Source organism: Rhinopithecus bieti, unplaced genomic scaffold, assembly GCF_001698545.2.
Source record: "Rhinopithecus bieti isolate Rb0 unplaced genomic scaffold, ASM169854v2 scaffold_13014, whole genome shotgun sequence".
Taxonomy (NCBI): Eukaryota; Metazoa; Chordata; class Mammalia; order Primates; family Cercopithecidae; genus Rhinopithecus; species Rhinopithecus bieti.
The window spans coordinates 570682-586671 of NW_016807364.1; the positions used below are offsets into that span (position 1 = coordinate 570682).

At 37.0% G+C, this 15990-nt stretch overlaps 1 protein-coding gene across 1 annotated transcript in view; it reads right to left on the bottom strand.

The window, feature by feature from the left end:
• The window catches only part of HIBADH (3-hydroxyisobutyrate dehydrogenase), a 141010-nt gene that overhangs the window by 97679 nt on the left and 27341 nt on the right, over positions 1–15990 (bottom strand). The window contains exons 3-4 of the mRNA XM_017881466.1: positions 11469–11578; positions 8553–8674 (exon numbers count right to left, since the gene is read on the bottom strand). Coding sequence (XP_017736955.1) covers positions 8553–8674; positions 11469–11578 — 232 coding nt within the window. The remainder of the gene's footprint in view (positions 1–8552; positions 8675–11468; positions 11579–15990) is intronic.

Sequence of the window (15990 nt, forward strand, 5' to 3'; positions counted from 1 at the left end):
TTTTATTAGGCCACAAAATAAGTATGAATAACTTTTAAAAAACTGAAAACAGCCAGGCGTGGTGGCTAGCACCTGTAATCCCAGCAGCTTGGGAGGCCAAGGCAGGCAGATCACTTGAGGTCAGTGGTTTGAGACCAGCCTGACCAACACGGTGAAACCCTGTCTTTACTAAAAATACAAAAATGAGCCAGGTGTGGTGGCACAACTCTGTAATCCCAGCTACTCAGCAGGCTGAGGCAGAAGAATTGCTTGAACCTGGGAGGTGGAGGTTGCAGTGGGCCGAGATGGCGCCACTGCATTCCAGCCTGGGCAACAAAGTGAGACTCAGTCTCAAAACAAACAAAAAACTGAAAACCTGTTGAGTATCTCTTCACACCACAATAAAATATAACTAAAATCAATACCAAGAAGAATTCTACAAATACATGGGTGGGGTCGGGGGGAAACATGCTTCTGAATGACCATTGGGTTGACTAAGAAATTAAGATGAAAATAAAGGCTGGGCACCATGACTCATGGCTGTAATCCCAGCACTTTGGGAGGCCAAGATGGAAGGATCACTTGAGCCCAGGAGTTCAAGACCAGACTGGGCAACACAGTGAGAATCCGTCTCTACAAAAATTAGACAGGTGTGGTGGTGCACACCTGTAGTCCCAGCTACTTGAGAAGCTGAGGCTGGAGGATAACTTGAGTCCAGGAGGTCAAGGCTGCAGTGAGCTGTGATCGCACCACTGCATTCCAGCCTGGATGACAGGGCAAGAGTTATTTAAAAGAAAAAAGAAAAAAAAAAGAAAATATGGAAATTAAAAAATTTACTGAAACAAATGAAAACAGAAACACAACATACCAAAACCTGTGGGATACAGCAAAAGCAGTACTAAGAGGGAAGTTTATAGCAATAAGTGCCCAAAGATTATAACATAACACAACATGAACAGAAGAAAATAAATAATAAAGATCAGAGCAGAGCTAGATGAAATAGAGACTTAAAAATACGAAGGATCAATAAAACAAAAATTTGGCTCTTCAAAAGATAAATAAAATTGATAAACCACTGGTTTTAACCAGGAAGAGAAGAGAGAAGCCTCAAATAAAATCAAATGAAAAATGACACATTACAACTGATACCACAGAAATACAAAAGATCATCAGAGACTATTATGAACTATCATATGCTTAAAAAGCTGGAAAACCTAGAGGAAATGAAAAATTTCTAGAAACATACAACCTATCAGGATTGAATCAGAAAGAAATAGAAAACCTGAACTGACATTATGACTAGCAAGATGGAATGAATAATAAAACATCTTTCAACATGGAAAAGTCCAGGCCCAGACAAACTGACGGTTGAGTTCTACCAAACGTACAGAGGAACTAATACTAATCTTTCTGAAACTATTCCCAAAAACGGGAAGAATTCTCCCTAACTCATTCTGTGAAGCTGGAATCACCCTGATCCCAAAATCAGACAAGGACACAACAAAAAAAGAAAACTACAGGCCTATATCCCTGATGAACACAGGTGCAAAAATTCTCAACAAAACACTAGCAAACAGAATCCAGCAGCACACCAAAAAGATAATACACCACGATCAAGTGAGATTTGTACTAGGGATGTAAGGATGGTTCTATGCAAATCAATAAATGTGATACATCACAACAACAGAATGAAGGACAAAAACCGTATGATCAATAGACACAGAAAATGCATTTGATAAAATTCCACATCCCTTCATGATAATAACATGCAACAAACTAGGCATAGAAGGAACATACCTCAAAATAATAAAGGCCATATAAAACAAACCCACAGCTAACAACATACTGAATGGGGGAAAGTTGAAAGACTTTTCTCTAAGAATTCGAACAAGACAAAGATACCCACTTTCACCACTCCTATTTAACATAGTACTGAAAGGCCTAGCCAGAGCAGTCAGGAAAGAAAAAGAAATGAAAGTCATCTAAATTGGAATAAAGGAAGTTAAATTGTCCCTTTCTGCTGATGATAAGATCTTACACCTAGAAAGACCTAAAACTCAACCCAGAAGTCTTAGATTTGATAAGTAAATTCAGTAAAGTTATAGGATACAAAATCAACACACGAAAATCAGTAGCATTTCTATAAACCAAGAGTGATCTAGCCGAGAAGAAAATCAAGAAGGCAATCCCACTTATAATAGCTATGAAAAATAAAGTATCTAAGAATAAATTTAACTAACAAGGTAAAAGATCTCTACAAGAAAAACTGCAAAACACCGATGAAAGAAATTGAAGATGACATAACCAAATGGAAAAACATGACATGCTCGTAGATCACAAGAATTAATATTGTTTTTTGTTTTTTGAGACAAGGTCTCACTCTGTCACCCAGGTTGGAGTGCAATGGCACAATCTCAGCTCACTGCAACCTCTGCCTCCCAGGCTCAATTGATTCTCCTGCCTCAGCCTCCCAAGTAGCTAGGACCACAGGCACACACCACCGCGGCCAGTCAAATTTTTGTATTTTTAGTAGAGACAGGGTTTCACCATGTTGCCCAGGCTGGTCTCAAATGCCTGAGCTCAGGTGATCCACCTGCCTAGGCCTCCCAGTGCTGGGATTACAAGCATAAGCCACCGCGTGCCCGGCCAAATTAATACTGTTAAAATGACCATATTGCCCACAGCAATATAAACATTCAATGCAATCTCTACCAAATTACCGAGTTATTTTTCACAGTATTAGGAAAAAAATCCTAAAATTCATATGGAACCAGAAAAGAGCCCAAATATTCAAATCAATCCTCAGCAACAAGAACAAAGCCAGAGATGCCACATTACCTGACTTCAAAACATTCCAAGGCTATAGTAATGTCAAGCTGGCCTTCGTATCAAAACCACATTACAATTATTCTCCTTCAGAAAGAGTTTATAACACTTGTACTAAATAAGCACAGGTAGCACACTGATAATACAAGCAACATTACTACATAATTATGGAAATATCAACTTTATTGGCTGCATCCATTATTTACTGCTACATAACACCCACCCCCAAATTTAGTGGCCTTACTTGTTCACAATTCTGTTGGTAAGCACTTTAGATTGAGTCTAGCTGGAATGTTCATCTGCTGCTCAGCCCTAAGGTCACTAATTCTTCCATTTAGCAATCTTTATTTCCCTCTTGAAATACATGAGAACTCTTTAGAAAATCTTATTTCCGCCGGGCGCAGTGGCTCAAGCCTGTAATCCCAGCACTTTGGGAGGCCGAGACGGGCGGATCACAAGGTCAGGAGATCGAGACCATCCTGGCTAACACGGTGAAACCCCGTCTCTACTAAAAAATACAAAAAACTAGCCGGGCGAGGTGGCGGGCGCCTGTAGTCCCAGCTACTCAGGAGGCTGAGGCAGGAGAATGGCGTAAACCTGGGAGGCGGAGCTTGCAGTGAGCTGAGATCCGGCCACTGCACTCCAGCCTGGGCGACAGAGCGAGACTCCGTCTCAAAAAAAAAAAAAAAGAAAATCTTATTTCCTAATACAGTAGAATATGCATTAAAGAACTATCATGCAGTGACCAAGGAGGAATTTCAGGGTGAATGGACTGCTCCAGCTCCTGAGTTCACTGCTACTCAGCCTGAGGTTGCAGACTGTCTGAAGGTGTGCAGGTGCCCTCTGTGCCTATTCAGCAGGTCCCTACTGAAGACCGGAGTGCTCAGCCTGCCACGGAAGACTGGTCTGCAGCTCCCACTGCTCAGGCCACTGAATGGGTAGGAGGAACCACTGAATGGTCTTAAGCTGTTCTTGCCCCGGCTCTTAAGCAACATGGAAAAATGGTTGATGGAAAATAAACATCAGTTTCTAAAAGTTGAAAAAAAAAAAAAAACAAAAGAACTATCATATCAGTCCTTCAATTCTGCCAGTAATTAATAGTATGGTCTTGAGGTAAGTTATCCAATATCTCTTGGTGTTACTTCCATCCTTGGTAAAATGGGAGTATCACTGCTTATCCTGTCTATTTTCACATGGTTGTTTTTCCAGTTGAAGTCAACCCAAGTTTTTAAACATTTACTGAAGACCAACCATGTTCTAAGCATTACACTGGAAAACAAAGACTAAAAGACACGTTTCATAGTGTTTAAGAATGTGAATTTTTTTAAAACTTGGAAATAATCCAAATGTATATCACAATAGAAAGAAGAAATAGTAATGTATTTATATAGAATACTACAGAGCAGTTAAAATTAATGAACTACATGTAACAACCATGTAATGGAGATACATTTTATGTACTGCACATGGGCATCTAGCCAAACAGGTGAGCAGAGGCTGACATTTAATCTACATTCACTGTGTCAAACCGCAAAGCCTGACGTAAGGCCACATGTGTCGACAGAAAGGCATACCTTTTTCTTTATACAAAGGTTCATTCTGCTTGTCTGAAGGGCTATTTTGGTACAGACAGGTGCCCTTTCTAATGCTCACACAGGCACCAAGTAAGCCAGTGGCTCCAGTAACACCAGGGATGAAATTCAGAAATACAATGTAAAGTGAAAAAGCAAGTCACAGAATATGCTCATTATGATTCCATTTCTACAATGTTCCAAAGATGCAAAATAAACTACTGTTTAGAAATAAAAACATATGGAGCTAAACTATTAAAAAAAAAAAAAAGCATAGGAATGAGACATGAAATTCAGGAAGCTGGTTACCTCTCATCAGAGAGAAAAGAAAATAGGATCAGGGAAGCAAGAACTTCAAAGGAAATAAATAGTAAGGCTCTAGTTCTTAAACTGAGTAGGGGGTACATATTAGTTCAATGTATATTTATACTTTATACTGCACATATATTTTATAAATATCTTGTACATATATTCAATATTTAATTTTAAAAACTGGGGAAAAAAAACTTACTCCCTGCACTTAAAAAGCTTAAACTCAAGAGGAAGAGAATCACAGCCTATAAACACAGTGTGATGTGGGCTCTGATAAAGATATACACATCAAGGCCAGGCATGGTGCCTCACGCCTGTATTCCCAGCACTTTGGGAGGCTGAAGAGGGCAGATCACCAAAGGTCTGGCCAACATGGCGAAACCCTGTCTCTACTAAAAATACAAAAATTAGCCGGGTGTGATGGCAGGCGCCTGTAATCTCAACTACTCGGGAGCCTGAGGTAGGGAGAACTGCTTGACCCCGGGAGGCAGAGGTTGTAGTGAGCCAAGACTGCTTGACCCCGGGAGGCAGAGGTTGCAGTGAGCCAAGATCGCACCACTGCAATCTAGCCTGGGCGACAGAGCGAGACTCTGTCTCAAAAAAAAAAAAAAAAAAAAAAAAAAAAAGATGTACAGTTTGACAGCTTCAAAAAGAAGCACCAACCCCATTTTACATGATGTGATTATCACGCAGTGCATGCCAGTATCAAAACATTTCATCTACCCTGTAAGTATATACACCTATTATATACCCACAAAAATTAACATTAGAACAAACAAATAGCAGCACCAAATAGGCTGAGGCATGCCAAAGTGCTTTATAAACTACTATCTATACTATAAAGTGATAACTGCACCAATATTAAAGTAGTTCTTCACACTGGTTTCAGGATAAATATAACAGTTTAAGTATTACTTACTTTTGATTTTTAGAAGAAGTCATACAGCACTTAAATATAATTATATTCTTTCTAATAAGGATAATGTATGCAGGAGCCATTACACAGTGGGTCTAATAAGTATCAAAATGAAACCTGAGGAAAACTTTCAATCTGTTACTCCATAGGCTAGAAAAATAATTAAGTAATAATTCTTACTTTACTCCCCAGAATAATACTTAGCAGGAAGTAGGGGGAAACGCTTGACTGAATAAACCAATTGCTTCTCAAAATCAATACTATTTTAAATTCACCTGAGTTTTAAAAAAAACTTCTCTTTAAAATACTAACCATAGAATAATAGAAGTATAGTATATTCCCATTTACAGTTTTAGAATACTACTCTATTTGTATGTACCTATATATAAATCCATGATGCATTTTTAAAAGTCTGGAATAGGAAATAGATGAAGACTTGGGAGAAAGGGATGGGGAGAAATTCCTCAAGTTTTGTTCAAATGATCTCAAAGACACCACGTTTCAAGATTGATGAACACAGGACTTCTATAAAACTGTGGGCCCATTTTGGGTATCTAAGCCATGCTTTTCCCACATCCCTTTTGAAACCACCCTCACAGAGTTGATGGAGAAGTACAAGCCAGGCTTTAGGCAGAATTATAGTCAGGCATTGACCAGGGTGCACTGAGGTACTTCAATCCATTTCCCTGTAGCTGGTAAGTAACCAACGGTCATGTGGCATGTTGACCACCTGCTCCCCCATTGTTCCTACAGACAGAATCTCTGACACTGGACCTTTTTACCCAAGAATTACTTATGGTATTTTCAGGTCTTGAATTCCAGCAGAATGGCTGAAGCCCACCAGTCTAAAGACATCAACCAAGGAACCAAAGAACTCCGCAAAGGAACGCGGTTTCTTCATCTCCCTGTCCCAGGAATTCACCCCTTGCTTCCTGACCAATCAGCAATCCCCACATTTTAGCCCTACCTGTTCAGACTCTTTACAAGCTCCATCCCCAAACCCTTGAGGGAGGAGGATTTGAAGGTTCCTCTGTCTCATTTGACTGCCCTACAATTATTAAATTCTTCCTCTACTGCAACTCCCATTGTGTCTGCATACTGGTCTGTTACCATGCAACAAGCAATCAAACCCAGTAGTCCTATAACACTTTGGTTTAACTTCATTTAGTTAAAAAACAATTAATTTTTAAACCAGCCCATTTAAGTGGGAAGGTGGAACAGTTTGTAACATACCATGTTAAAAAATATAAACATAATAACAATAAGACCAATATAAATAAGCTGTTATTATATACTGGTTAACCTCATAATGATCATGTGTCAACCAATAAATTGCCACAAATCATCCCTGCACAAAGCTTTTAATCTACTATATAGTGCAGATTCAGGTGTATTCAGTTATATTAGCATTTTTGTACACTAAAACAACAAACCAAAGTTTAAAAATTGCTTGCTTGACGAGAACAAAAGAGTAATTTCAAAGTTTTCTCACAAGATTGTATTTTAAAGGTTAAAATAATGTTTAAAACCCAAATTGGTATTTTTTATTATCAGATTATAATTTCAGGTTGTACTCCTGAGGCCAAAGAAAATCAATCAATGGCAAGAACATTTGTACCATATCAATTCTCAAATTCAACTGTAGAACCACTCTAAGAAAGACCTGTTCAGTTTATTAATTCCATCCAATAAAAACCACACAAACACCAACCTTAAAACCGCTTATTAGTATTTTGTAGGTACTTTTACTCAAAGTACCTATACCACATCATAAATCTTTATACCTAAATCCTATTTAAGTAATTCAATATAACAATCAGAAGAGCTAGCAATTATTTATTCCTCCACCTATATTCAAAAATCATTTGGGATATAAGGTACCTTCACAAGATCATTAAGTTCTTTATAAAAAAATACAATATGATTTAAATTTCTATATTTTACTTTTTAATTCTAAAGCCCACAATCCAGTTTAATGTAACTGGAATAAAATTCATATTCTGCTGACTACTGCTATACTGCTACAAATACATAATATAAATATGTACACAGTAATTCTGATTACACAGTAATTTTGGAAAATTTGGAAATTACAGAAAAGCCATACTATAATCCTGCCATTCCAAACTACCCAGATACCTACTATTAATATATGAGTTAATAGTAAGTTTTTAGAATTTCATTACTGGGTCTTTTCCTCTAATTGAGACAATCATATGACTTTTAACCATGTTAACATGGTAAATTATATGCACAGATTTTCTAAAATTAAGCCGTCTTGGCATACATGGGCTAAAGGAAACTTGGTTATAGTGTTTAATCTCTTTCATACATGGTTGGATTTAGTTTGCTAATATAAAGTTTTTACATCTATATTCATAACTAAAATAAACCTACATTTATTTTTTCTTTTTTATAACATTTCTATCTGGTGTAAACATCAGAGTTATTACAGAATGAATTGGGAAGTATTTCCTCTTTTCCTATTCTCTGGAAAAGTTTGTATAAAATTTAGATGATCTGCTCCTTGAAATTTTGGTAATATTCATCTGTAAAATGATCTGAGCCAATGTTTCCCTTGTGAAACAACTTTTTTTCTTTTTTTCCACTTGTTCAATTTCTTTAACAGTTACAGGATTATTTAAGCTGATTATTTTTTACATTAGTTCCAAAAAAAATTTTCTAAAACCTGATATATTCCTATCCACAGTAAACAGACCAAAAATTCACAACACTTCAAAGTTATGACACTTTTTTATCTGAATTTAAGACTAACAATGTTACTTAGACTTGAGAGTACTAAATAACATGTCGGTTTGTTTTATTTTAATGAGTGAGAATCCTGTAACAAGTCTAAAAATACCACAAAACCATATGGTACCACAAAACCATAATTGCTACTTCTGATAAACATAAATAGGTTTGCATATATTTTAGCTACCACTTACCACCAGAAACAGGGGCATCCATGAAAACTGCTCCCATTTTCTCAACTTCTTTGGCCAATTCTTTTGAAACTGCAGGATCAATAGTGCTGGAATCTATTAATAATGAGCCCTTCTTCACTTTTCTAAGTAAATAAATAAAATATTTCTAATTTACAATTCTGAGTAAAATTTCATGCAACTACCTATAGAATTAGAATCTGCTAAAAGCTGCCATATTATCAAGGAGGATTTTAGTTTAGCATTAAAACATTATTTTAGAATAGGTTTAAAATCTCATATTCTTTTTGAGATCAATTATAGTTCAAAAGTAAAGTCAAACTCTTTCAAAAGATCCAAAAAAACCTGATACATTACGTGGTATAAATTCTGATTTCAGGTGAAGTACACACTAACCACAATAATAAACACGAAGCTAAGATGCAAGCAATTTAAAACACCTATTAACTTTAAAAGGGTATTAGATAGGACCTAAATTTTTGTTTGTAAAGTAGCTGGGTCTTTAAAAAGTAATTTACTTGTCTTTAACAAGCCATACTGCAAATTTCATATATCTGTGTTATTTCCACTATGAAGAATAAACATAAGCACTTAAAATCTGGCCATCTGTGTTGGGATGGCATATTACTTTATAACTGTAACTTTTTAATGACAAAATAAAATATCAAACAGGTAGAAAGGAAAATATATGAAAGAATCTGGAAATCTCATAGTCTTTTTGGCTTTTTAGGGTAACTTACGTATATACACTATAAGGCACTGTCTATCTTCACTAGCTAGGAAACTCTAACCTAAATTATAATTTCTTTAAAGGGTATGGCTAACCTTTAATTCAAACTTTCCAAAGTTCTTTAAGACACAGTCTCCCACCTCAGCCTCCCAAGTAGCTGGGACCACAGGTGCATGCCACCATACCCGTCTAAGTTTTAAATTTTATATTTATAGAGATGGGGTCTCACCATGCTGTCCAGGCTGATCTTGAACTCCTGGGCTCAACCAATCATCCTGCCTCGGTCTCCCACAGTGATGGGATTACAGGTATGAGCCACTGTGCCTAGCCAAACTTTCCAAAGTTCTTACTATAGATATACTAACCCAGAGGACATGGAATCATGATTAGAAAATTAAAACTGAATAAATGTAAATACTGAAGAAGAAAACAGAAAATCATTGATAAAAACTACTAAAAGGAAAAATCTTTCTATTAAAAAAATAGCACACAAAATGGTTTAAACATAACCAGGCATGGTGGCTTATGCCTGTAATTCCAGCACTCTATGAGGCCAAGGCAGAAGGATCACTTGAGGCCATGGGTTGGAGACCAGACTAGGCAAAATAGCAAGACCTCGTCTAAAATAAAAAGAAAAGAAAATATATACATTAAAATTGTTTAAACAATTTTAGACATATGAATTGTTACAATTCAAATGCAATGGTTGGGTATATTTCACAGAAGAGAAATAGCATACTCTAAGAGTATGTAGGTTTCTCTTTAGCCTAAAAAAATAAGAATTAAGTTTATCAATCTGTGATCTTAATATTTTAAGATCTTAAACCTTCAAACAAATGGAAAATCATCCAAAAAATCATACATGCACTGGGTGTATGGAAATGATCCTTACCCAGAAAAAAATAACCACCCGTAAGAAGCAAATTATAGCTCAAGGTAAAGTCAAACTTTTTAAAAACACATCCTGGACCAAACTGTTCTGATAGCTAGTCACCACATTCCTTAGCAAAGGATATTAACAAACGAAGGGCTATGTCTCCTCAGAAATTTTTAGTAACTTTTCCTTCAGAGGTAAAGCAGGACCATAACTGAAACAGGCTAGGTAACAGGACAGCTAGGATGCCTCCGGACCACACACATTGTGGCCCTGAGAGCTCCATCCAAAATGAGTGTCTTTTAACCTTCCCTGAAATCTAAACATTTATCTTATCAGTTTTCTGCCTAATATCCAAGTGTCTTTTGCTTCCTTCCAAGTTGGTTAGTTTTCCAACACAATTCAATTTCCAAAAACTTCAAATTTCACATATTACAGTTTCCTGAAATTAAACCCTTTCTTTCAGCCCTTCTTGTGACTACAGCATCTACCAGTTTGCTCTAGCTCTTTGGTGAAATTCAACAACAAAATAAGTTAGGAATACAAACAGTGAGATGAGAAAACTAAGTTGGGAATTCAAACACTATCATCGTAACATAACCACAAGGGTTTGGCAATAAGCAGCAATTAACCAAAAGGTTTCTCAGAGCCAGGGAAGACAGGCACTGATTAGGAAACTCTGACCTAAACTTTATTTTACTTAGCCCATTTATGCCTACTGTTCCATTTACACTAAGTTTGTGGGAGTTATTTACATCCTACTGCTCAAGGTCATTGCCAAGGTCTGATTTTTCACAAAAAAATTTGCAACCTCTGACATAAATGGGTTAAAGAGCTACTGCTAACCTTTAATTCCAACTTCCCAAAGTTCTTACTAAAAACATACTAACCCACAGGACATACGATAACTTTTTTTCATATAATAAAATGTTAAACAATGGTGTTCTTTCCAATGTTTGGCTATATTTTTCTTAAACTCTTTTCCTGAATTTCTATAAGCTGAAGAAAATTATATTATTAATAGTTGCAGCTTAAAATGAAAGTCTCCTAAACATGTTACCAATGAAAGGGTAAGTTTAATGCAAGAGTTAAAGGAAAAAAACGGAACCAAAAAAATTTATACACAATGTCACATACTTGACTTCAGCAAAAAAAAATAAGCCTTTTACAAAGAGAAAACCACACTATTCACTTTATGAAATAAGAACAGTATAGAAAGGTTTAACAAACACAATTGTAATTTCCTAATAGTTCTAACACGTGAAATTCATGAACTATCATAACAAGAAAATATCCACAGTTGAGAAATACGTACTTTAGAATCCCATTTGCTCCGGAATAAGCTTCTATTGCATTGATACTTGTGGGCAGCATGGTAATAATTCTGTCAGCTTTTTCAGCAACATCTGCTGGGGAAGATACTACCTTTAAAAAAAAATTGCAAAGGCACATTACTTAAATTATAATGTAAGCAGTTTCTAGAGCACAAACAGGATCCACTTTTCATGCATGCCTGTAACAGTGACAGTGCATAAAAACTAATCCTTGTTTGCAAACGACCAAAAAAAAAAAAAGCTTACTACCCAAAATAAAGGCACATCATTATACATATACAGATGCAGTTTCTGTGAAATCGAATCTATCGTTTATTTTTAAAAGTGTGAAGAGAGTTGAGGGTAAAAGGGCAAAACCCAGCAGTCCTGGGAACAGACACACTTCTCATGGGTTCTTCCAAGTTGGATTCCTAAACAGCATAATCTTTGGTATACACTTTGAGTAAGAAAAATATTATAGTACAACGCTGGTAACTCAACTGTAGGACTCATTAGTGATTTGGTGGGCAGCAAAATCCCTCAACAAAATCTCAAGTCCCAATCCCCACCATCCTCCAGTCTCTATTTTCAAGCAAAAAAAGAAGAAAATATAAGTCTGTTTCAGAAAAGGAAAGGTCAAGACAAGGACATAAACACTTACTACAATGACTGCAAGTACCACCAGGAATGCTAACAGTATGAGCTACTGAAACTTATGTGGAAACTACATACAGAATAAAGATATATGAATAGGCATCAGGGCACTCTCTCAACCCTCATTTCTGCTTTAATAATGACCACGAACATACTGCAAAGGAAAGCTGCACTGTCTATCCTGTTTGTATAGGTGCATGCATGAGCAGATGCACTGTTGCTCAAATCCCCCACCCCCAGCTCTCTCGCTCTTTTCCACATACTCAACTTGATAAACCTGGCCAGTCAACTGGCAACTAAAGAGGTCAGGAGAGACCAGGAGCTCCCTCCTTGACTCAAATTACCCTTTAATAGAAAGAATCAGCTGGGTACGATGCCTCATGCCTGTAATCCCAGCACTTTGGGAGGCCGGAGCAGGACTGCCTGAACCCAGGAGGTTGAGACCAGCCTGGGTAACACAGCAAGACTCCATCTCTACAAAAAAATAGAAAAATTAGCTGGGTGCAGTGGTGCGCACCAGTAGTCCCAGCTACTTGGGAGGCTGAGATGGGAGGATAACTTAAAAAAGCCCAGGCGTTGGAGGTTACAGTGAGCTATGATTGCGCCACCGTACTCCAGCCTGCCTGGGCAACAGAGACCTGTCTCTTAAAAAAGAAATCCAGCATCCCAACTGTCACAACATCTTCTGTAAAGCCTTTTTTCTCTTCGTTGAAAAAAGACAAAAGACTATCGGGCAGATTATTGAAGATTTCTCTCCAGAATGAGTTACATATGGAAAAACAGACATATTTCTACATACATTATGCATGTAGAAACATGTATTTTCTACTAGAAAATGTGAAGTGACATGTAAGCATCTTACAAATAGGAATGCCTCTGCTTTTCATGTGGTAGAAGTTTACACATTTTCTTTTTATATTTTACGTGCATTTGATGAAAGTAAAAGAATAGGAAGCCAAAGAGAGTGTGTAATCTAAATATTAAGAGCTAGAAGTAATTACATTTCAATTTTCCACAAGAGACTATGAGTTTCTAAATCAAATTCAAGATAAATGTAGCTTTAACAAAAAGCTGTTTCATAAGTCACTTTAAAATTTCAGTAAATCAAGTATCCTGGCATATGGTGTATTAACAAGGTAGGAAATGACATTATAAAACATCTCAGACCCTAAAACAAACAAAAATTCTCTTTTAATGTTTCACTCTAAAGACAATGCAGCATTTTAGAATCTACAATGAGATATTCAACCTGTATATTTTGATACATAATGAGGATTTGCTACAAATAATTCTAAAAATTAAAAAAGTTTCCATCAAATTACAAAGAAATGCTTAAGTTGCATGAAAACCTTTCCTACACATTCATAAATATTGAGACTCTAGAAGAGGCAACTATTTCCTGGCAAACAGTTGAAGTTTACTCAAGAAAAAGAGAGCTCAGTGAAATAAGAAAAACAAGTTGTAGTAGTCATACTTCCCTATTCCTATACTATACCAAAAATATGTTACTTAGACGGCCCCATTTATTCATCCTACTCTAAGAAACACAATGCAAAACAATGGCATACTTTCCTTCTATTGCAGCTCCATCCTTCTAGATCTTTCAAGGACATCTGTAAGCCGTGAGGTCTGAGTTAATTCCAGACTTCCTCTTAGGAACTGAGCTCTCTCTCACTGAAGGAAATTAAATTCCATCTACATAACTCCTTTAGAGGGGCCCTGAAGGGCACCAACAATTAGCTCACAGGTCAAGGGTGTTTCACACCTCCAAGTTTCTTAATCCCATGAACTGGCAGTGCCAATTCAGGCACTTGCCAAGTGCATGGGGTGGCCAATCAGCCCCCTGCATCTCTAGCATCTGCTTCTTGAGATGGTTGCATTGCTAGAATACTGCTAACCCCTCAATTATACAGGAAAGTAGTGTCAAAGCTCACAGGCCCGGAAAAAACACACAACGGTAGTGATAGCTGGAATGTCACCACTGTACTGGCCACAACTGCTCTAAATCTAATAACACACACTCTCTCTCTCTCTCTATATATATATGTAGATATATAGACATACAGATATATATGTATATATGGTACATCCTAACAGTCTCTAATTTGTACTACAAAGGCATGTTTATTAGACAGATAAACAGACATTCAAATAATCTCACCATCCATGTGATGACTTCAAGACCTTGAAATAATTGACTGACAAATCTGGCCACAACTCAAAAGCTGGGAGGAAAAAAAAAAAAATCAACCTTGTTGCCAGTCTGACATCAACTACAAAAGCCTTTAGAAGCCAAACTAATTAGAGTCCCTTCAATTACATTTGCTAATTGAATAGATAAGCAAAGCCAGCATGGATCAGTGAAAGGAACACTAATTTGGGAAGCCAGAGACCCGGGTTTAGTTGCAGCTCAGCCAAGAAGTCACGGGTGATTTTGTGTAAACTGCGTAACGTCTCCAGCTTCAGTTTCCAAATCTATAAAATAAAAACAGTGATTTGGATTATCTCTCAGCGTTCCCATCCCCAAAGTAAAAGGAAACTTAGGCAGAGATATTTTCATATTTACTAATCTCAAGTTCTAAGAAGGTATAGTTCCCCTGAAAAAGGGCTGAGGGGACTGGAAGCACGTGCAATGATTCAGCACAAATGCACAGCATTAGCAGGACTTTCACCATGCAGGTTTTCAACACCTCCCTAACTGGGGATGGTCACTGGCCTGGCTGACTCTGGGACATGGCTCTGCTCTGATTGGCAAGGCTGCCCCAGACAGATCTGCTAATTCCAACTGCCTCACACTTATACTATTATGAATTAAAACAATTCTACTCTTCTATTATCTCAATTTTGACTATAGGAAATTGGTTTCTGTGTATACCACAACACAGTCTTTAAGAATTCTTGCAGCCAACTTATCTGAATTTAACTTTGATTTATCTGTATGCCAGTATGCATCAACGGCGGGTGTGTAACATAAAGAGCAGAGGACTGAATAAATTAAAAATCTGCTAAAATAAATTTAAAATGTGTTTAATAAAAACAAAAATCTGCTTTGCTGAATGAGGAGGGGGGTGAAGAGCCAAGAGTAATCTGAAGGGACTACACCCTCTTTTTACATATCCACTGGGAGAAGACAACTGTTACCTAGTTGCTTTACATGAAGAGAAAAATCTTGCTGCCTCTTCTAGATAAAACAGTCACATAAGTCAAGTTCAGCACTGCTTCCAAGTAAACCAGATGGGTAACAGAAATTTACAAAGAAACAAGAAGAACTTGATCTTGTTAAACTTGCCACTCCTGTGTTTTTTAATCTTTAAAAGTACTCTTTAAAAGTACTTTTTAAATACTTTAAAAGTAGAAAAGCACAATTACTTCAAAATTACACTACACTTGAAAAACTGACAAAAGTGCTTCGTGCCTACATCTTGAAACATTTGGTCAACAATGATGGAGCCCACTCAGCAAGAGGCTTTTAAAGCTCTCATTTAACAAGACCTGAGTGGATGCCAGATTAGATCCCAAGAGATTTACTTAAGCAAACATGTTCAGCTTTACAACTCAGGAACAACAAAATGGTTTCCAAGTTTTTAAAGAGAAAATAAAAGAAAAGAGAATCTAATTAAGCCTAGTTCAATCAGAAAACTCACACAGAAATGGTGCATACATCCCAAACTTTTGGCATAGATCAGGAGCATCTCCAAGGAAAATCCTAGACAATGAAAACGAAGCACAAGTCGCATGTCCTTGATGCTAAGGCTTAAGTTAAAAACAAAAACCAGTATCTTCCGCAAAATAAAGGTGGGTCAGAAGGGGCAGTGCAGAATAGACTCTTAAACAGGAATGCTGCCAAATGACTTTACCCCCTAGCTTGGT